General features: G+C 51.0%; 2 protein-coding genes across 5 annotated transcripts in view; one reads left to right on the plus strand and one right to left on the minus strand.

The window, feature by feature from the left end:
• The window catches only part of SYN1 (synapsin I), a 76718-nt gene that overhangs the window by 40444 nt on the left and 12592 nt on the right, over positions 1–23682 (plus strand). For all 4 annotated transcript variants that reach the window (XM_072125123.1, XM_072125120.1, XM_072125121.1 and 1 more), the window contains exons 6-7: positions 17295–17357; positions 17769–17911. In XM_072125123.1, coding sequence (XP_071981224.1) covers positions 17295–17357; positions 17769–17911 — 206 coding nt within the window. The remainder of the gene's footprint in view (positions 1–17294; positions 17358–17768; positions 17912–23682) is intronic.
• Positions 1201–9262, minus strand: TIMP1 (TIMP metallopeptidase inhibitor 1). The gene is made up of 6 exons (XM_072125119.1): positions 9127–9262; positions 8044–8176; positions 4073–4152; positions 3793–3910; positions 3590–3711; positions 1201–1635 (listed from the first exon to the last, which is right to left on the minus strand). The coding sequence occupies exons 2-6, from the start codon at positions 8150–8152 to the stop codon at positions 1435–1437; spliced, it is 630 nt and encodes a 209-aa protein (XP_071981220.1). The 5' UTR covers positions 8153–8176; positions 9127–9262; the 3' UTR covers positions 1201–1434.

Here is a 23682-nt window from a genome sequence, read left to right on the forward strand (position 1 = left end):
TAACTACTATAATACTGCCCCCTATGTACAGGAATATAACTACTATAATACTGCCCCCTATGTACAGGAATATAACTACTATAATACTGCCCCCTATGTACAAGAATATAACTACTATAATACTGCCCCCTATGTACAAGAATATAACTACTATAATACTGCCCCCTATGTACAAGAATATAACTACTTTAATACTGCCCCCTATGTACAAGAATATAACTACTATAATACTGCCCCCTATGTACAAGAATATAACTACTATAATACTGCCCCCTATGTACAAGAATATAACTACTATAATACTGCCTATGTACAAGACTATAACTACTATAATACTGCCCCCTATGTACAGGAATATAACTACTATAATACTGCCCCCTATGTACAAGAATATAACTACTATAATACTGCCCCTTATGTACAAGAATATAACTACTATAATACTGCCCCCTATGTACAGGAATATAACTACTATAATACTGCCCCCTATGTACAGGAATATAACTACTATAATACTGCCCCTATGTACAGGAATATAACTACTATAATACTGCCCCTATGTACAGGAATATAACTACTATAATACTGCCCCCTATGTACAGGAATATAACTACTATAATACTGCCCCTATGTACCAGAATATAACTACTATAATACTGCCCCCTATGTACAAGAATATAACTACTATAATACCGCCCCCTATGTACAAGAATATAACTACTATAATACTGCCCCCTATGTACAGGAATATAACTACTATAATACTGCCTCCTATGTACAAGAATATAACTACTATAATACTGCCCCCTATGTACAGGAATATAACTACTATAATACTGCCCCCTATGTACCAGAATATAACTACTATAATACTGCCCCCTATGTACAAGAATATAACTACTATAATATCGCCCCCTATGTACAAGAATATAACTACTATAATACTGCCCCCTATGTACAAGAATATAACTACTATAATACCGCCCCCTATGTACAAGAATATAACTACTATAATACTGCCCCCTATGTACAGGAATATAACTACTATAATACTGCACCCTATGTACAAGAATATAACTACTATAATACTGCCCCCTATGTACAGGAATATAACTACTATAATACTGCCCCCTATGTACAGGTAGATGGATGCCCCGTGTAGTGATGGACTGGGGTACTTGATGGAATAATACCAGATAGTTGTACAAAAAAAATCCTAAAAACATTTATTACAAATCAGATAAGTCCATTACATGTAGAAGCAGTAGATGTTGGTCGCACTGAGTATACGGCAGGTGGAGGCTCACTACTAGCAGAGTGTTGGCCCCCCCAGGCTGTAGTATAGGGTCCTGCCACCAGGGGGGTCTGGTGAGCTGCAGATGGCATGTGACAGTGCTGTGTGGGGTCAGTAGGGGGCGTCGGTGGTCCATCTCCTCATTTGGTCTTGGTGCTGTTGCTGGCGTAGGTGCGGGACTTCAGGCTGCTCCAGATACACAGGTCGTCGCTCTTGAGGACGCAGGCCCAGGTCGCAGCCTGATGACTGGAGTACAGCGACCTCTTCCGCATCAGGGGGTCGGTCCAGAGACACTCCAGGCCGCTGTCCACCTTACAGGGCATGCTGAAGCACTGCTTGACCTGCAGCGGGGTGAGGCAAAAGTCAGGCAGTGCATGGTAATATAGAGGTGCAGTATGAAACATGGGGACACTATGCTGAGGACTAGGAGCACATGTATAACTCTACCACAGTCCTGCAGCTACTAACATACAGAGAGCAGTGATGGGAATGCATCTACCACAGTCCTGCAGCTACTAACATACAGAGAGCAGTGATGGGAATGCATCTACCACAGTCTTGCAGTTACTAACATACAGAGAACAGTGATGGGAAAGCATCTACCACAGTCCTGCAGTTACTAACATACAGAGAGTAGTGATGGGAAAGCATCTACCACAGTCCTGCAGCTACTAACATACAGAGAGCAGTGATGGGAATGCATCTACCACAGTCCTGCAGCTACTAACATACAGAGAGAAGTGATGGGAATGCATCTACCACAGTCCTGCAGCTACTAACATACAGAGAGCAGTGATGGGAAAGCATCTACCGCAGTCCTGCAGCTACTAACATACAGAGAGCAGTGATGGGAATGCATCTACCACAGTCCTGTAGCTACTAACATACAGAGAGTAGTGATGGGAATGCATCTACCACAGTCCTGCAGTTACTAACATACAGAGAGTAGTGATGGGAAAGCATCTACCACAGTCCTGCAGCTACTAACATACAGAGAGTAGTGATGGAAATGCATCTACCACAGACCTGCATCTACTAACATACAGATAGTAGTGATGGGAATGCATCTACCACAGTCCAGCAGCTACTAACATACAGAGAGCAGTGATGGGAAAGCATCTACCACAGTCCTGCAGCTACTAACATACAGAGAGTAGTGATGGGAATGCATCTACCACAGTCCTGCAGTTACTATTATACAGAGAGCAGTGATGGGAATGCATCTACCACAGTCCTGCAGTTACTAACATACAGAGAGCAGGGATGGGAAAGCATCTACCACAGTCCTTCAGCTACTAACATACAGAGAGTAGTGATGGGAATGCATCTACCACAGTCCTGCAGCTGCTAACATACAGAGAGCAGTGATGGGAAAGTATCTACCACAGTCCTGCAGTTACTAACATACAGAGAGCAGCGATGGGAATGCGTCTACCACAGTCCTGCAGCTACTAACATACAGAGAGCAGTGATGGGAATGCATCCACCACAATCCTGCAGCTACTAACATAAAGAGAGCAGTGATGGGAAGGCATCTACCACTGTCCTGCAGCTACTAACATACAGAAAGCAGTTATGGGAAAGCATCTACCACAGTCCTGCAGCTACTAACATACAGAGAGCAGTGATGGGAATGCATCTACCACAGTCCTGTAGCTACTAACATACAGAGAGTAGTTATGGGAATGCATCTACCACAGTCCTGCAGTTACTAACATACAGAGAGCAGTGATGGGAATGCATCTACCACAGTCCTGCAGCTACTAACATACAGAGAGTAGTGATGGACAGTCCAGCTCCAGCTGATTAGGCTCCGCTCGCTAAGAAGAACCGGCTCTTACATGTATAATAGGGAGCCGCAGTCCAGGCAGCCACCTCAATCCACACCACGTTTAACCTGATTGTATCGCTTAAAGGGGGCGTGGTGAGCCGGTTAGGGGCGGGGTTAAGTGAGCCATTGGCTCACGGAGGGGAGCCGGCTCCTGTCGTTCACAGAGATCACTGAGCACAGCAGTGTGTGGAAATTTCAGTGCACTTGGGCGAGCTACAAATGCATTTATCACAGTTCTGCAGCTACTAATATACAGAGAGATACGATTACACATCTCTCCAGGAAGAGTCCCTGACGGTGGCTGCAGAGAGCACAGAGCACAGCAGTGTGAGGTCACACCTCCAGTGCAATTAGAGAAGCTGCAATCCTAGAATATAAATCTATATATCACAGTCCTGCTGCTACTAACAACATGCACAGCGATCAGGGCGGAGGTGACAGCACAGTTGCCCTGTCGGTCTCACCTTGCAGTGACAGTGCTTGGCATACACCTGCAGGAAGCCCCTCTTCTGGCCCAGGGTCAGGTCGGTCCATGGCACCACAAAGCTGCAGGAGTTGATGTAGACCTTGCCGTCCACCATGGTGCCTGCGGGGGGGAGAGACCACAGAGGTGAGAGGAGGATCCAGGGGGGTGGACACTAGGGGGCAGCGCACTGAGGGTACTGACCTGCCACCATGAACTCTTCGCTCTTGTTATTGGACCGGTGCTGGTAGCCGCACAGACTCTCTAACTTGGGGCTGTATATGACCTGGATGTCATCCATGTCTTTAGGAGCCTTGAAGATCTGATGAGAAAGGACATAGAGGTTAACTGCGGTCTGCGGGCAGCATGCAACGTTCTCATCCCACGCCCCCAAATATGTGGTCAGTCCACAGCCAGGGAGAGGGACACATATACAGGGCAGCGCCCGGGGGGCATCCGTGGCACAGGCCACGCCGGCTCCTACCTTGGTGGCTTTGACCTGGAACTCATTCCACTGCTCCCGCTCTGCACAGTCTTTCTGTGCCATGAATTTTGCCCGGAAAACTGCGGAGAGATAATCCCCCGGATCAGGAAATGATGGATAATACAAAGATCTCTAACAGATATGGAACTACAACTCCCAGCATTGTCCCACAGGGCGTACTGGGAGTTACTGTTTATCATCTAGTACCTGCCCTGGGTCTGTCCTCTCCCCAATTACAGGTATCACCTAATAATCACATAATACACCCATTCATCATAACACCGGCACGTGCAGCCGAGTATAGGGAGGGGGTGTGACACCAAGCCTGCAACACGGAGGAATCCTGGTGCACACACTACAGACTGACAGAACTGCCTGTATTATACTCCAGAGCTGCACTCACTATTCTGCTGCTGGTGCAGTCACTGTGTACATACATGACATTACTTATCCTGTACTGATCCTGAGTTACATCCTGTATTGTACCCCAGAGCTGCACTCACTATTCTGCTGCTGGTGCAGTCACTGTGTACATACATGACATTACTTATCCTGTACTGATCCTGAGTTACATCCTGTATTATACCCCAGAGCTGCACTCACTATTCTGCTGCTGGTGCAGTCACTGTGTACATACATGACATTACTTATCCTGTACTGATCCTGAGTTACATCCTGTATTATACCCCAGAGCTGCACTCACTATTCTGCTGCTGGTGCAGTCACTGTGTACATACATGACATTACTTATCCTGTACTGATCCTAAGTTACATCCTGTATTATACTCCAGAGCTGCAATCACTATTCTGCTGCTGGTGCAGTCACTGTGTACATACATGACATTACTTATCCTGTACTGATCCTGAGTTACATCCTGTATTATACCCCAGAGCTGCACTCACTATTCTGCTGCTGGTGCAGTCACTGTGTACATACATGACATTACTTATCCTGTACTGATCCTGAGTTACATCCTGTATTATACCCCAGAGCTGCACTCACTATTCTGCTGCTGGTGCAGTCACTGTGTACATACATGACATTACTTATCCTGTACTGATCCTGAGTTACATCCTGTATTATACCCCAGAGCTGCACTCACTATTCTGCTGCTGGTGCAGTCACTGTGTACATACATGACATTACTTATCCTGTACTGATCCTGAGTTACTACCTGTATTATATACCCCAGAGCTGCACTCACTATTCTGCTGCTGGTGCAGTCACTGTGTACATACATGACATTACTTATCCTGTACTGATCCTGAGTTACATCCTGGATTATACCCCAGAGCTGCACTCACTATTCTGCTGCTGGTGCAGTCACTGTGTACATACATGACATTACTTATCCTGTACTGATCCTGAGTTACTACCTGTATTATATACCCCAGAGCTGCACTCACTATTCTGCTGCTGGTGCAGTCACTGTGTACATACATGACATTACTTATCCTGTACTGATCCTGAGTTACATCCTGGATTATACCCCAGAGCTGCACTCACTATTCTGCTGCTGGTGCAGTCACTGTGTACATACATGACATTACTTATCCTGTACTGATCCTGAGTTACATGCTGTATTATACCCCAGAGCTGCACTCACTATTCTGCTGCTGGTGCAGTCACTGTGTACATACATGACATTACTTATCCTGTACTGATCCTGAGTTACATCCTGTATTATACCCCAGAGCTGCACTCACTATTCTGCTGCTGGTGCAGTCACTGTGTACATACATGACATTACTTATCCTGTACTGATCCTGAGTTACATCCTGTATTATACCCCAGAGCTGCACTCACTATTCTGCTGCTGGTGCAGTCACTGTGTACATACATGACATTACTTATCCTGTACTGATCCTGAGTTACATCCTGTATTATACCCCAGAGCTGCACTCACTATTCTGCTGCTGGTGCAGTCACTGTGTACATACATGACATTACTTATCCTGTACTGATCCTGAGTTACATCCTGTATTATACACCAGAGCTGCACTCACTATTCTGCTGCTGGTGTAGTCACTGTGTACATACATGACATTACTTATCCTGTACTGATCCTGAGTTACATCCTGTATTATACTCCAGAGCAGCACTCACTATTCTGCTGCTGGTGCAGTCACTGTGTACATACATGACATTACTTATCCTGTACTGATCCTGAGTTACATCCTGTGTTATACTCCAGAGCTGCACTCACTATTCTGCTGCTGGTGCAGTCACTGTGTACATACATGACATTACTTATCCTGTACTGATCCTGAGTTACATCCTGTATTATACCCCAGAGCTGCACTCACTATTCTGCTGCTGGTGCAGTCACTGTGTACATACATGACATTACTTATCCTGTACTGATCCTGAGTTACATCCTGTATTATACCCCAGAGCTGCACTCACTATTCTGCTGCTGGTGCAGTCACTGTGTACATACATGACATTACTTATCCTGTACTGATCCTGAGTTACATCCTGTATTATACACCAGAGCTGCACTCACTATTCTGCTGCTGGTGCAGTCACTGTGTACATACATGACATTACTTATCCTGTACTGATCCTGAGTTACATCCTGTATTATACTCCAGAGCAGCACTCACTATTCTGCTGCTGGTGCAGTCACTGTGTACATACATGACATTACTTATCCTGTACTGATCCTGAGTTACATCCTGTGTTATACTCCAGAGCTGCACTCACTATTCTGCTGCTGGTGCAGTCACTGTGTACATACATGACATTACTTATCCTGTACTGATCCTGAGTTACATCCTGTATTATACCCCAGAGCTGCACTCACTATTCTGCTGCTGGTGCAGTCACTGTGTACATACATGACATTACTTATCCTGTACTGATCCTGAGTTACATCCAGTATTATACCCCAGAGCTGCACTCACTATTCTGCTGCTGGTGCAGTCACTGTGTACATACATGACATTACTTATCCTGTACTGATCCTGAGTTACATCCTGTATTATACCCCAGAGCTGCACTCACTATTCTGCTGCTGGTGCAGTCACTGTGTACATACATGACATTACTTATCCTGTACTGATCCTGAGTTACATCCTGTATTATACTCCAGAGCAGCACTCACTATTCTGCTGCTGGTGCAGTCACTGTGTACATACATGACATTACTTATCCTGTACTGATCCTGAGTTACATCCTGTGTTATACTCCAGAGCTGCACTCACTATTCTGCTGCTGGTGCAGTCACTGTGTACATACATGACATTACTTATCCTGTACTGATCCTGAGTTACATCCTGTATTATACCCCAGAGCTGCACTCACTATTCTGCTGCTGGTGCAGTCACTGTGTACATACATGACATTACTTATCCTGTACTGATCCTGAGTTACATCCAGTATTATACCCCAGAGCTGCACTCACTATTCTGCTGCTGGTGCAGTCACTGTGTACATACATGACATTACTTATCCTGTACTGATCCTGAGTTACATCCTGTATTATACCCTAGAGCTGCACTCACTATTCTGCTGCTGGTGCAGTCACTGTGTACATACATGACATTACTTATCCTGTACTGATCCTGAGTTACATCCTGTATTATACTCCAGAGCTGCACTCACTATTCTGCTGCTGGTGCAGTCACTGTGCACATACATGACATTACTTATCCTGTACTGATCCTGAGTTACATCCTGTATTATACCCCAGAGCTGCACTCACTATTCTGCTGCTGGTGCAGTCACTGTGTACATACATGACATTACTTATCCTGTACTGATCCTGAGTTACATCCTGGATTATACCCCAGAGCTGCACTCACTATCCTGCAGTGAGTGGTCAGTGTGGCACACCCACTATTTGGGTATGGTATTAGTGTACCCCTGTGATCTGCTATCACTATCTCACTGACTTCTCCAGTAGATGTGAATGAGTTTCTGTCCTCCCTATGAGAGACTCTTTGTGCACATACTGTTGTGATCTTACCGACAGGGGATTCACAGTAGACGGTCTGGGGGTGTCGGGGGCCACATGAACAGGACCAGGATACTTGGCTCAAGCTCCCCAAAATCATCAGCACCGCCAGGGAGAACATTGTGTACGCTGGGGTCGCTCCGGTCTGGGGAAAGAAAGACACTGTGAGGGTTTCTAGGAATCGCTCCATGTATGATACAACACATAGGTGCCCCTGGCATGGGGCGGGCAGGGGGCGGCACGGGCTCAGTATATATCCAGGATCCTGAAGAAGTTGGATGAAATTCCGTGCGGTTTCTTCAGGAAATGGATTGGCGTCCTGACATGCTGGAGCTCTAGATTTGGTTATTTTGGCAGCTGGAAGCAAAGGGTCTAAATATCAGCCAGCACAGAAGGAAGGCACATCATGGGTTAAATCGCTGCCAGGGGCTCCATTGGATTATGGGTGTAGTAGTACTGCAGGGATCTGGGAAAGGAGGGGTTAAGTGCATGAGTACTATCTGGGGGAAATGAGGGGTTAAGTTAATGCTGAAAATTAGGGCTCAAAACTATTGCCATAACTCTGTGACGATGGAGGTTCTGGTGATGCTCTGCAGTGGCAGAAGTGTGGAGTGATGCTCTGCGGTGGCAGAAGTGGGGAGTGATGCTCTGCAGTGATAGAGGTGCAGGTGATCCTCAGAGGTGACAGAAGTGGAAAGCGATGTTCTGCAGTGAGAGAAGTGGGGACTGATGCTCTGCAGTGACAGAAGTGTGGAGTGATGCTCCGCAGTGGCAGAAGTGTGGAGTGATGCTCTGCAGTGGCAGAATAGTGGAGTGATGCTCCGCAGTGGCAGAAGTGTGGAGTGATGCTCTGCAGTGGCAGAAGTGTGGAGTGATGCTCTGCAGTGGCAGAAGTGTGGAGTGATGCTCTGCAGTGGCAGAAGTGTGGAGTGATACTCTGCAGTGGCAGAAGTGTGGAGTGATGCTCTGCAGTGGCAGAAGTGTGGAGTGATGCTCTGCAGTGAAAGAAGTGGGGAGTGATGCTCTGCAGTGATAGAGGTGCGGGTGATGCTCTGCGGTGAGGAGTGCCAGCTGGTGTTGAGAGCGGCCACTTACCTGGATCTCTGGAGTTGTCCGTGGGTCTGAAGCTCAGCTCTGCATCTCTCTCCATTCCACGTCTGGAATTTAAAGCGTCCCCGTGGCCCCCCTCCTCCTTCCCGTGATATGATTGGCCAACAGCCCAGCACCAGACGCCTTCCCCATTAGTCAGAGATTTCAAAACAGGAAGAGATCATACGGAGAGAGCTGGGAAATTATTCTGGTCATCCACTGTGACCCCAGCAGGGCACCCCAGGGGTAGGGTGTCCAGGTCAGTGGCTGTGACCTGTACTAGTGGCGTGCCCACTGGGGAATTCATGTGTGTGCACACTGTGAGTCACTGTAACACATGTACTATGATCACACGAACCTGGGGCCAAGAGCCAATGACAAAGCTCCAGGGGTCTGGCAGAAGAGTGGTCAGGTACAGGCTGAGGTCAGGACAGGAGGGTAAACAAGGGGCACCAAGAAGCAGGACAGATACTAGTGCTCACGAGTCACGTTATTGCCTATGATGGGCGTAGCTGTTTGCACATGTAAACCACAAGCAGTCATCAGCATTATGTATGGCACAAGGGTAGGTCAAGACTCTTGTTACACTGCACATGTTTGAACAAATGAAATATTAACTGTATGTCGCAGTAGGGACATGTACTCACTGCAGCATAGGCGGCTATAGTCAACCATGATGCTGGGAGTCAGTTTTACGCTGGACTATAGATCCGCAGATAAGCAGGTGACTATTCTGCTGGGAGTCCCTTTATCTCAGTATTATAAATGACTGGAGGTGACTATGCTGCTGGGAGTCCCTTTCTCTCAGTATGATACATGGCTGGAGGTGACTATGCTGCTGTGAGTCCCTTTCTCTCAGTATTATAGATGGCTGGAGGTGATTATGCTGCTGTGAGTCCCTTTCTCTCAGTATTATAGATGGCTGGAGGTGACTATGCTGCTGGGAGTCCCTTTCTCTCAGTATTATAGATGGCTGGAGGTGACTATGCTGCTGGGAGTCCCTTTCTCTCAGTATTATAGATGGCTGGAGGTGACTATGCTGCTGGGAGTCCCTTTCTCTCAGTATTATAGATGGCTGGAGGTGACTATGCTGCTGTGAGTCCCTTTCTCTCAGTATTATAGATGGCTGGAGGTGACTATGCTGCTGGGAGTCCCTTTCTCTCAGTATTATAGATGGCTGGAGGTGACTATGCTGCTGTGAGTCCCTTTCTCTCAGTATTATAGATGGCTGGAGGTGACTATGCTGCTGGGAGTCCCTTTCTCTCAGTATGATACATGACTGGAGGTGACTATGCTGCTGTGAGTCCCTTTCTCCATGTATGATAGATGACTGGAGGTGACTATGCTGCTGGGAGTCCCTTTCTCCATGTATTATAGATGGCTGGTGGTGACTATGCTGCTGTGAGTCCCTTTCTCCATGTATGATACATTACTGGAGGTGACTATGCTGCTGGGAGTCCCTTTCTCTCAGTATTATAGATGACTGCAGGTGACTATGCTGCTGGGAGTCCCTTTCTCTCAGTATTATAGATGACTGGAGGTGACTATGCTGCTGGGAGTCCCTTTCTCTCAGTATTATAGATGACTGGAGGTGACTATGCTGCTGGGAGTCCCTTTCTCTCAGTATTATAGATGACTGGAGGTGACTATGCTGCTGGGAGTCCCTTTCTCCATGTATGATAGATGACTGGAGGTGACTATGCTGCTGGGAGTCCCTTTCTCCATGTATTATAGATGGCTGGTGGTGACTATGCTGCTGTGAGTCCCTTTCTCCATGTATGATACATGACTGGAGGTGACTATGCTGCTGTTAGTCCCTTTCTCTCAGTATTATAGATGGCTGGAGGTGACTATGCTGCTGGGAGTCCCTTTCTCTCAGTATTATACATGGCTGGAGGTGACTATGCTGCTGTGAGTCCCTTTCTCTCAGTATTATAGATGGCTGGAGGTGATTATGCTGCTGTGAGTCCCTTTCTCTCAGTATGATACATGACTGGAGGTGACTATGCTGCTGTGAGTCCCTTTATCTCAGTATTATAGATGGCTGGAGGTGACTATGCTGCTGGGAGTCCCTTTCTCTCAGTATTATAGATGACTGGAGGTGACTATGCTGCTGTGAGTCCCTTTATCTCAGTATTATAGATGACTGGAGGTGACTATGCTGCTGGGAGTCCCTTTCTCTCAGTATTATAGATGGCTGGAGGTGACTATGCTGCTGTGAGTCCCTTTCTCTCAGTATTATAGATGACTGGAGGTGACTATGCTGCTGTGAGTCCCTTTCTCTCAGTATTATAGATGGCTGGAGGTGACTATGCTGCTGTGAGTCCAGGTCAACACCTAGTGCTCCGTTGAAATACATTAACAAGCCTTCTACATTACATTGACTGAATGACCTCCTTATGAATCCGCGTTACATTTGTCCCTCCGCCCTCACAGACATGATACATAACACACTGCATAGTAACGTGATGGTCTGGTTTTAGCTCGTGTCTATAATCTGACTTTGCGCGTTCTCCTCTGGGGGTCTATTTTTAGCCTCTGAGCTGAAGCTGCTACGAGTTAATATATGATTTGTAAATCCCCTATTGTGTGGAAGCCGTATGGTGGTAATGTATGACATCTGTCACTGCGAAGCCCCCGGGCTTTACTCCAACTGGTGAAACAAGTGCTCTCCAGCCTCACCAGAAACTACGGAAACATGGCTCAGCGGAGACACCAGAACCATCAAATCTTGGCCTGGGTGACACGGCTAGTGATGTTCAAGTGCCTTCATTGTCCGGGTCAGAACACGCTGGGGCTCATTTACTAAGGGTCCGAACGCCGCACTTTGGTCAGGTTTCCCGAATATTTCCGATTTCTGGCGAATTGCCCCGGGATTTTGGTGCACGCGATCGGTTTGTGTCGCATCGGCGCCGGCTTTCACGCGACAGAAATCGGGGCACATGGCTGTCGGACAACCCGACGGATTCGGAAAAACCGCGGAATTTAAAAAAGAATTTGTGTCGCAAGATCAGCACTCACATGGACTGGGTGAGTAAATGTGCCCCAATGTTCCTACAGTAATGGAGCAAATACTCTGATGCCTGGATTGGGGGTCTGTATACAAAGGAGGCCAGTCCAGCGACCTCGGGGCAAGGCCTGGAACCCGGCCAATACAAGCAGAGAGTCCAGCCATGTTCACGTGGACTGGTGCCGTGGAGTAGATTCAAGGGTATCACATTGGGCCTACGAACAGTTCATAGAATCAGGATCCTGAGTCATTGGAAATGTGGCTCAATGTACTTGGCCATGGAAGTGAATACTCTACCACTCCATGTAGTTGGACCACTCTGGGCTTCATATTCTTGGAAATACTGGACGTGTTTGTGGTCTGTTCTCTAGACCTTTAACCTCCGTGACAACCCAAAGCGCCACAACCCATGTCTGAGATTGTGTTTCAGGACCAGCCTTGGTTCATCACCCGGTCATCGTTGGCTTTAGATCATCACAACCAGGGAAAAGAACCAGGACTATGCACCAGCACCTGGGCATCAGCTTCCAGTCTACAAAGGATGGTACCAAGCAGTGGCATCATCATAGGATAGAAACCCATGACAGTCATGGGAACTAGGGAGTAGTGTTATCACTCTGGTGTGGTCCTTCTGTTTGTGAACCCGGTTTCTCCGGATGAACGTGTCACACCAGTTATGGTGTTCAGGAAAAACATTAGTTGGACTTGTCATCGGAGCCACCCGAGGTCACACGTAGACATTCTTCGACTGACCACTTGGTTCTTCCCGTACCATTTGCTTTGTAACGACTGTGGCCGATTATGTCCTACTAGTAGATCTTCCGAGGGGTATTCTGGTTAGGGTGGGTTTTACCATCCTGTGGTCCTGTGGATAGACAATAACGTGCCGGAACAGATTAAGAGACTCCACCTAAGGTCACAAGGACCATGTTGTCCCGGAATTACGCTACATATAAAACCAGTGAGAACCAGTTTACAGTAATGCGTCTGAGGTCATAGGTGGAAGGAGAAAGTGAAATGTACAGTAGATGTCCTCTCCGCTGACGTCGGCCACATTCTTACCAGTAATGAAGAGCCCTCCGTCATTTCCTGGGGTTTCCCCCTCACTATCTGCCTGCGATGTACTGGGAGGATCCGAAGCCTGTGCCGACACCGCCGCACACTGCTGATAAACGCCTCTGTGCTGGAACACACCCAGCACTCTCACAGACGTTCACTGTCTGGACTTCAAGGAGGTCACGTGCTTTCCTGAGAAGACCACATCACGTCCAGGCGCTAGGGACAGAGCATAATAAACAAGTCCTGCTATTCAGCCGTATCTGCCTCTCGGAAAGCTGGGTGACAACCAATATGGCTACAGTAGAGCCACTGTCATCAACCTCCTGGAGACCTAGACCTAGTTGTGGAGGCTACATGGTCACCCAGCGTTTTCAGAAGAGGGTTTGATAGGAGAACACGTAATAGGACGACGGGGGGCGGCCATAACCATAACCCCACAACAGAGCAAAATTTTCCATAGAAATCTTCCCAGGCCCTTCTCTTTCCAGGCGTTTGTTTTTGCAGCAGTCTCTGTACACCGCAGGACTCTGATCCCTGATCTCTCCCCCCGAGACCACGTCTGCTAAAAATAAAAACCCCAGGTAATGGAATAATTATAATGGCCGGGGGCAGGAAACGGCTACGTGTGGGATATAACTCCAGAAAAACCTCCTCATTATCTATCGTGCCGCTCCTGACCGCAAGCCCCTCCGGCTTCTGTAACCAGATATGAACAAAAGAGAGGTGACGACAGGCTCCGAGGCGATGGAAAGTGTTTACATAAGGTGAACCTGGAGGCTTTCCGGCTGCAGCCTGACATTGAGCGCACGCCATTGTTGACTTTGCATCAGTGAAGAGCTGGGGGGGGGGGGAGCTCCATTATCCCAAGGATTATGTCAAGTTTAAGGAATTCAAGTGAAAGTCGGGGGATAAGTGGAGATGAAGAACTGGAGGGGTTTACGTCAACCAGTGAAATCTATAGGTGTTGGTTCAGGAAGATGAGTGGAGCCCCTTTGTAATGTATACCCTGTGACTCAGTGGCCGGAGGTAGCCAGTCATCCCGGGAATGGGAAGATCTTGGCATGCCATGACCTCATACTCCCTCCACTTGTGCCGTTACGGAAGGGTCACATGTGGTCACGTCATTTGACGAGGCGATAATCTGATTTATGGACCCGTACAGCTTAGCTATTCCTACCGATCCCACCAGTTCAGCCGAGCATGCATGTGTTCTGCCATTACACTAAGACCAGAAGATCAGGCGTGTTGGAATCCATCAGCCCAATCCTTCTTTTCTTTCCGAAATCTGCTGTCAGTAAATTGTTATGATGGAGGGTTGAGGAACCTTTATAGATTTTTAATGGGGGCCTGTCCTCTCACTGCTGTGCTCTGAGCCTTCTGCACTGAACTACTTCACAGAACCTCCCCTCCAAGTACCTGGTTAAATAGTACACCAGTCATTCAGCTGCGGGAAGATGTTCATCAGTTTATTGCAGAGATAAGAGCAGAGCAGTGTGAGGACACCCCCCCCATGCACACTGGACCTCTCCAATACATGTGTTCTTAGGTAGGTAGATGGGAAGAAGCGGCTGGTGGCTAACCAGTCCAGTTGACGTTGATCTTGAGATGCATTGGCCAGGTTGAGCGTGCATGTGTATAGGGGCATCGGGAGGACTAACCGTATGGCCACTGCTCATATCACTTTTCTGGAGGATTCTGCTTTCTTATCAGTCATCCCATTATAGCTGAGTGCAGTGGGTGCTAACAGGGAACAATAGATGAAACACACATAGGTTTGTAGAGATGTGTGATTTCACCGTTACATCTGTGTTGGGGTTAGACATCCTGGGTGTGAGGCACATGGAGTTACTGCCCTTCCCCTGACCACAAGAGAAGAGAGAGCAAAACCGCAGGAGCCGGAGAGACGGCCGGGGGGGAGGGGAGGGGGCAGCGCCAGGACCACGCGCCCCCCTGGCCTCCTCTGCCTTCCTGTATTGCCTCACTGTGCTATGTGTGATGCCAGCTTACACTAAACTCCCTCACCCCTCCGGCCGGCTGCAGATTAAGAGAAGTGACAGGGGGGGAGACGAGGGACCAGCGTCACATTGTGCATCGTTCTGGGTGGAAACGAAAACAGAAAGTCTGGGTGACCGCGTCCCTTTGTCCTCTGGTGTAACCACAGGCTAAAAATTCTAAAATTAGATCCTGATCCCCCTTAACCAGCATCCGGGACAGATGTAGGGACCCACAGGCAGCATGGCCACATCCATAGAGGGTCCTACAGGGAGGATGGCCACATCCAGAGGTTTATAGAGGGTCCTACAGGCATCATGGCCACATCCATAGAGGGTCCTACAGGCAGGATGGCCACATCCAGAGGTTTATAGAGGGTCCTACAGGCAGGATGGCCACAACCAGAGGTTTATAGAGGGTCCTACAGGGAGGATGGCCACATCCAGAGGTTTATAGAGGGTCCTACAGGCAGGATGGCCACAACCAGAGATGGATAGAGGGTCCTACAGGCAGGATGGCCACATCCATAGAGGGTCCTACAGGGAGGATAGCCACATCCAGAGGTTTATAGAGGGTCCTACAGGCAGGATGACCACATCCAGAGATGGATAGAGGGTCCTACAGGCAGGATGGCCACAACCAGAGATGGATAGAGGGTCCTACAGGCAGGATGGCCACAACCAGAGATGGATAGAGGGTCCTACAGGCAGGATGACCACATCCAGAGGTTTATAGAGGGTCCTACAGGCAGGATGGCCACAACCAGAGATGGATAGAGGGTCCTACAGGGAGGATGGGAACAACCAGAGATGGATAGAGGGTCCTACAGGGAGGATGGCCACATCCAGAGGTTTATAGAGGGTCCTACAGGCAGGATGACCACATCCATACAGGGTCCTACAGGTAGGATGACCACATCCAGAGGTTTATAGAGGGTCCTACAGGCAGGATGGCCACAACCAGAGATGGATAGAGGGTCCTACAGGGAGGATGGGAACAACCAGAGATGGATAGAGGGTCCTACAGGCAGGATGACCACATCCAGAGGTTTATAGAGGGTCCTACAGGCAGGATGGCCACAACCAGAGATGGATAGAGGGTCCTACAGGGAGGATGGGAACAACCAGAGATGGATAGAGGGTCCTACAGGGAGGATGGCCACATCCAGAGGTTTATAGAGGGTCCTACAGGCAGGATGACCACATCCATACAGGGTCCTACAGGTAGGATGACCACATCCAGAGGTTTATAGAGGGTCCTACAGGCAGGATGACCACATCCAGACATGGATAGAGGGTCCTACAGGTAGGATGGCCACAACCAGAGATGGATAGAGGGTCCTACAGGGAGGATGGCCACATCCAGAGGTTTATAGAGGGTCCTACAGGGAGGATGGCCACAACCAGAGATGGATAGAGGATCCTACAGGCAGGATGACCACATCCAGAGGTTTATAGAGGGTCCTACAGGCAGGATGACCACAAGGAGAGATGGATAGAGGGTCCTACAGGCAGGATGACCACATCCAGAGATGGATAGAGGGTCATACAGGCAGGATGGCCACATCCATAGAGGGTCCTACAGGGAGGATAGCCACATCCAGAGGTTTATAGAGGGTCCTACAGGCAGGATGGCCACAAGGAGAGATGGATAGAGGGTCCTACAGGCAGGATGACCACATCCAGAGATGGATAGAGGGTCATACAGGCAGGATGGCCACACAAAGAGATGAATAGAGGGTCCTGCAAGCAGAATCACCACAAGGAGAGATGGATAGAGGGCCCCACAGACAGGTTGACCACATAACCACATGTAGAGGGTCCTACAGGCAGGATAGCGACATGAAGCAATAGATAGAGGATCCTTTAGGCAGGATGACTACATGGAGAGTTGGATAGAGGGTCCTACAGACAGGTTGACCCCTTGACTATGAGGTGTGCCTGTGCCAGGTCTGGTATAGATCCTTTTATTACAGAGCTGTAGGTCTAATCCAGGGGTTGCTGTTGTCTTGGGGGGGGGGGGGGGTGTAGGGACTGCTGCTCTCTCTCCTTCCCTTTGAGATGATGCTTATGTGTTAGCAGAATGACCTCATGTCTTCTCTTGTGTCTTTCAGCTGACGGCCTCCAAGTTTCCGGTGGTGATCAAGATGGGCCACGCTCATTCCGGTATGGGGAAGGTACGTAGAGGTCAGATCCGGGGCAGGACTGGGGGATAGACGGGTCAGCGGGCGGCCGTACATTACCCAACGTGTCTCCACGAGGGTGGTCCCTGGAGGTGTCGTCGTCAGGTCTCCTCTTCCTACATCTGACCCTTCCTGACCTCTCCTCTATTTCCTATGGATTGCTAAAGACGGGTGTCGGGCGATGTCATCAGTGTTATTGTGTCTTTAATTGTGTAATTATTGTGTCATATGGATGGGTGCAGTGAATGGTAATACAGTCCTGGGGTCCTCTCCATTGACGGTTCCCCACCAGTTGGTAACATTCATACTGGTACTAGTCCTGGTGGTCCGGTGGTCACAGCACTGAGGTCTGATCATCCATTGAAGGCTTCACTGATCACTCTGTGATCTGTTCTCTCATTCCAGGTGAAGGTGGACAACCAGTATGACTTCCAGGACATCGCCAGCGTGGTCGCCCTGACAAAAACCTACGCCACGTCCGAACCATTTATCGACGCCAAGTACGATGTCCGTATCCAGAAAATCGGAAACAACTACAAAGCCTACATGTAAGTGCAGACGTCATACATGAGGATCATACACAGATCCTGTCTTCTCATTTAAAGGACATCTACCAACAGGATGAAGGAAATGTAAAGCCTGCACACTGACATACTGGTGTGCGCCCCCTCTTGTACTGACATACTGGTGTGCGCCCCCTCTGGTACTGACATACTGGTGTGCGCCCCCTCTTGTACTGACATACTGGTGTGTGCTCCCCCCTCTTGTACTGACATACTGGTGTGCGCCCCCTCTGGTACTGACATACTGGTGTGCGCCCCCTCTTGTACTGACATACTGGTGTGCGCCCCCTCTGGTACTCACATACTGGTGTGCGCCCCCTCTGGTACTGACATACTGGTGTGCGCCCCCTCTTGTACTGACATACTGGTGTGCGCCCCCTCTGGTACTGACATACTGGTGTGTGCTCCCCCCTCTGGTACTGACATACTGGTGTGCGCCCCCTCTGGTACTCACATACTGGTGTGCGCCCCCTCTGGTACTGACATACTGGTGTGCGCCCCCTCTTGTACTGACATACTGGTGTGCGCCCCCTCTGGTACTGACATACTGGTGTGCGCCCCCTCTGGTACTGACATACTGGTGTGCGCTCCCCCCTCTGGTACTGACATACTGGGGTGCGCTCCCCCCTCTGGTACTGACATACTGGTGTGCGCCCCCTCTGGTACTGACATACTGGTGTGCGCCCCCTCTGGTACTGACATACTGGTGTGTGCTCCCCCCTCTGGTACTGACATACTGGTGTGCGCCCCCTCTGGTACTGACATACTGGTGTGCGCTCCCTCTGGTACTGACATACTGGTGTGCGCCCCCTCTGGTACTCACATACTGGTGTGCGCCCCCTCTGGTACTGACATACTGGTGTGCGCCCCCTCTGGTACTGACATACTGGTGTGCGCTCCCCCCTCTGGTACTGACATACTGGGGTGCGCTCCCCCCTCTGGTACTGACATACTGGTGTGCGCCCCCTCTGGTACTGACATACTGGTGTGCGCCCCCTCTGGTACTGACATACTGGTGTGCGCTCCCCCCTCTGGTACTGACATACTGGGGTGCGCTCCCCCCTCTTGTACTGACATACTGGTGTGCGCCCCCTCTGGTACTGACATACTGGTGTGCGCCCCCTCTTGTACTGACATACTGGTGTGCGCCCCCTCTGGTACTCACATACTGGTGTGCGCCCCCTCTGGTACTGACATACTGGTGTGCGCCCCCTCTGGTACTGACATACTGGTGTGCGCCCCCTCTGGTACTGACATACTGGTGTGCGCCCCCTCTTGTACTGACATACTGGTGTGCGCCCCCTCTGGTACTCACATACTGGTGTGCGCCCCCTCTGGTACTGACATACTGGTGTGCGCCCCCTCTGGTACTGACATACTGGTGTGCGCCCCCTCTGGTACTGACATACTGGTGTGCGCCCCCTCTGGTACTGACATACTGGTGTGCGCTCCCCCCTCTGGTACTGACATACTGGTGTGTGCTCCCCCCTCTGGTACTGACATACTGGTGTGCGCCCCCTCTGGTACTGACATACTGGTGTGCGCCCCCTCTGGTACTGACATACTGGTGTGCGCTCCCCCCTCTGGTACTGACATACTGGTGTGTGCTCCCCCCTCTGGTACTGACATACTGGTGTGCGCCCCCTCTGGTACTGACATACTGGTGTGCGCCCCCTCTGGTACTGACATACTGGTGTGCGCCCCCTCTGGTACTGACATACTGGTGTGCGCCCCCTCTGGTACTGACATACTGGTGTGCGCCCCCTCTTGTACTGACATACTGGTGTGCGCCCCCTCTGGTACTCACATACTGGTGTGCGCCCCCTCTGGTACTGACATACTGGTGTGCGCCCCCTCTGGTACTCACATACTGGTGTGCGCCCCCTCTGGTACTGACATACTGGTGTGCGCCCCCTCTGGTACTGACATACTGGTGTGCGCCCCCTCTGGTACTGACATACTGGTGTGCTCCCCCCTCTGGTACTGACATACTGGTGCGCTCCCCCCTCTGGTACTGACATACTGGTGTGCGCTCCCCCCTCTGGTACTGACATACTGGTGTGCGCTCCCCCCTCTGGTACTGACATACTGGTGTGTGCTCCCCCCTCTGGTACTGACATACTGGTGTGCGCCCCCTCTGGTACTGACATACTGGTGTGCGCCCCCTCTGGTACTGACATACTGGTGTGCGCCCCCTCTGGTACTGACATACTGGTGTGCGCCCCCTCTGGTACTGACATACTGGTGTGCGCCCCCTCTGGTACTGACATACTGGTGTGCGCTCCCCCCTCTGGTACTGACATACTGGTGTGCGCCCCCTCTGGTACTGACATACTGGTGTGCGCCCCCTCTGGTACTGACATACTGGTGTGCGCTCCCCCCTCTGGTACTGACATACTGGTGTGTGCTCCCCCCTCTGGTACTGACATACTGGTGTGCGCCCCCTCTGGTACTGACATACTGGTGTGCGCCCCCTCTGGTACTGACATACTGGTGTGTGCTCCCCCCTCTGGTACTGACATACTGGTGTGCGCCCCCTCTGGTACTGACATACTGGTGTGCGCCCCCTCTGGTACTGACATACTGGTGTGCGCCCCCTCTGGTACTGACATACTGGTGTGCGCCCCCTCTTGTACTGACATACTGGTGTGCGCCCCCTCTGGTACTCACATACTGGTGTGCGCCCCCTCTGGTACTGACATACTGGTGTGCGCCCCCTCTGGTACTGACATACTGGTGTGCGCCCCCTCTTGTACTGACATACTGGTGTGCGCCCCCTCTGGTACTCACATACTGGTGTGCGCCCCCTCTGGTACTGACATACTGGTGTGCGCCCCCTCTGGTACTGACATACTGGTGTGCGCCCCCTCTGGTACTGACATACTGGTGTGCTCCCCCCTCTGGTACTGACATACTGGTGTGCGCCCCCTCTGGTACTGACATACTGGTGTGCACCCCCTCTGGTACTGACATACTGGTGTGCGCCCCCTCTGGTACTGACATACTGGTGTGTGCCCCCTCTGGTACTGACATACTGGTGTGCTCCCCCCTCTGGTACTGACATACTGGTGTGCTCCCCCCTCTGGTACTGACATACTGGTGTGCGCCCCCTCTGGTACTGACATACTGGTGTGCGCCCCCTCTGGTACTCACATACTGGTGTGCGCCCCCTCTGGTACTGACATACTGGTGTGCGCCCCCTCTGGTACTGACATACTGGTGTGCGCCCCCTCTGGTACTGACATACTGGTGTGTGCTCCCCCCTCTGGTACTGACATACTGGTGTGCGCCCCCTCTGGTACTGACATACTGGTGTGCGCCCCCTCTGGTACTGACATACTGGTGTGCGCCCCCTCTGGTACTGACATACTGGTGTGCGCCCCCTCTGGTACTGACATACTGGTGTGCGCCCCCTCTGGTACTGACATACTGGTGTGCGCCCCCTCTGGTACTGACATACTGGTGTGTGCTCCCCCCTCTGGTACTGACATACTGGTGTGCGCCCCCTCTGGTACTGACATACTGGTGTGCCCCCCCTCTGGTACTGACATACTGGTGTGCGCCCCCTCTGGTACTGACATACTGGTGTGCGCCCCCTCTGGTACTGACATACTGGTGTGCGCCCCCTCTTGTACTGACATACTGGTGTGCGCCCCCTCTGGTACTGACATACTGGTGTGCGCCCCCTCTGGTACTGACATACTGGTGTGCGCCCCCTCTGGTACTGACATACTGGTGTGCGCCCCCTCTGGTACTCACATACTGGTGTGCGCCCCCTCTGGTACTGACATACTGGTGTGCGCCCCCTCTGGTACTGACATACTGGTGTGCGCCCCCTCTTGTACTGACATACTGGTGTGCGCCCCCTCTGGTACTCACATACTGGTGTGCGCCCCCTCTGGTACTGACATACTGGTGTGCGCCCCCTCTGGTACTCACATACTGGTGTGCGCCCCCTCTGGTACTCACATACTGGTGTGCGCCCCCTCTGGTACTGACATACTGGTGTGCGCCCCCTCTGGTACTGACATACTGGTGTGCGCCCCCTCTGGTACTGACATACTGGTGTGCTCCCCCCTCTGGTACTGACATACTGGTGTGCGCCCCCTCTGGTACTGACATACTGGTGTGCACCCCCTCTGGTACTGACATACTGGTGTGTGCCCCCTCTGGTACTGACATACTGGTGTGTGCCCCCTCTGGTACTGACATACTGGTGTGCTCCCCCCTCTGGTACTGACATACTGGTGTGTGCTCCCCCCTCTGGTACTGACATACTGGTGTGCGCCCCCTCTGGTACTGACATACTGGTGTGCGCCCCCTCTGGTACTGACATACTGGTGTGTGCTCCCCCCTCTGGTACTGACATACTGGTGTGCGCCCCCTCTGTTACTGACATACTGGTGTGTGCTCCCCCCTCTGGTACTGACATACTGGTGTGTGCTCCCCCCTCTGGTACTGACATACTGGTGTGCGCCCCCTCTGGTACTGACATACTGGTGTGCGCCCCCTCTGGTACTGACATACTGGTGTGCGCCCCCTCTGGTACTGACATACTGGTGTGTGCTCCCCCCTCTGGTACTGACATACTGGTGTGCGCCCCCTCTGGTACTGACATACTGGTGTGCGCCCCCTCTGGTACTGACATACTGGTGTGCGCTCCCCTCTGGTACTGACATACTGGTGTGCGCCCCCTCTGGTACTGACATACTGGTGTGCGCCCCCTCTGGTACTGACATACTGGTGTGCGCCCCCCTCTGGTACTGACATACTGGTGTGCGCCCCCTCTGGTACTGACATACTGGTGTGTGCTCCCCCCTCTGGTACTGACATACTGGTGTGCGCCCCCCTCTGGTACTGACATACTGGTGTGCGCCCCCTCTGGTACTGACATACTGGTGTGTGCTCCCCCCTCTGGTACTGACATACTGGTGTGCGCCCCCTCTGGTACTGACATACTGGTGTGCGCCCCCTCTGGTACTGACATACTGGTGTGCGCCCCCTCTGGTACTGACATACTGGTGTGTGCTCCCCCCTCTGGTACTGACATACTGGTGTGCGCCCCCTCTGGTACTGACATACTGGTGTGCGCCCCCTCTGGTACTGACATACTGGTGTGCGCTCCCCTCTGGTACTGACATACTGGTGTGCGCCCCCTCTGGTACTGACATACTGGTGTGCGCCCCCTCTGGTACTGACATACTGGTGTGCGCCCCCCTCTGGTACTGACATACTGGTGTGCGCCCCCTCTGGTACTGACATACTGGTGTGTGCTCCCCCCTCTGGTACTGACATACTGGTGTGCGCCCCCCTCTGGTACTGACATACTGGTGTGCGCCCCCTCTGGTACTGACATACTGGTGTGCGCTCCCCTCTGGTACTGACATACTGGTGTGCGCCCCCTCTGGTACTGACATACTGGTGTGCGCTCCCCCCTCTGGTACTGACATACTGGTGTGCGCCCCCCTCTGGTACTGACATACTGGTGTGCTCCCCCCTCTGGTACTGACATACTGGTGTGCGCCCCCTCTGGTACTGACATACTGGTGTGCTCCCCCCTCTGGTACTGACATACTGGTGTGCGCCCCCTCTGGTACTGACATACTGGTGTGCGCCCCCTCTGGTACTGACATACTGGTGTGTGCTCCCCCCTCTGGTACTGACATACTGGTGTGCGCCCCCTCTGGTACTGACATACTGGTGTGCGCCCCCTCTGGTACTGACATACTGGTGTGCGCCCCCTCTGGTACTGACAT

This window comes from Engystomops pustulosus, chromosome 9 (assembly GCF_040894005.1).
Source record: "Engystomops pustulosus chromosome 9, aEngPut4.maternal, whole genome shotgun sequence".
Taxonomy (NCBI): domain Eukaryota; kingdom Metazoa; phylum Chordata; class Amphibia; order Anura; family Leptodactylidae; genus Engystomops; species Engystomops pustulosus.

Coding starts and splice junctions, on each gene's coding strand:
- TIMP1 (XM_072125119.1), bottom strand. CDS start 8,152: ATGTTCTCCCTGGCGGTGCTGATGATTTTGGGGAGCTTGAGCCAAGTA. Junction 4,153..8,043: donor CTACTGTGAATCCCCTGTCG/GTAAGATCACAA, acceptor ATCTCTCCGCAG/TTTTCCGGGCAAAATTCATG. Junction 1,636..3,589: donor CCAAGCACTGTCACTGCAAG/GTGAGACCGACA, acceptor ACCCCGCTGCAG/GTCAAGCAGTGCTTCAGCAT.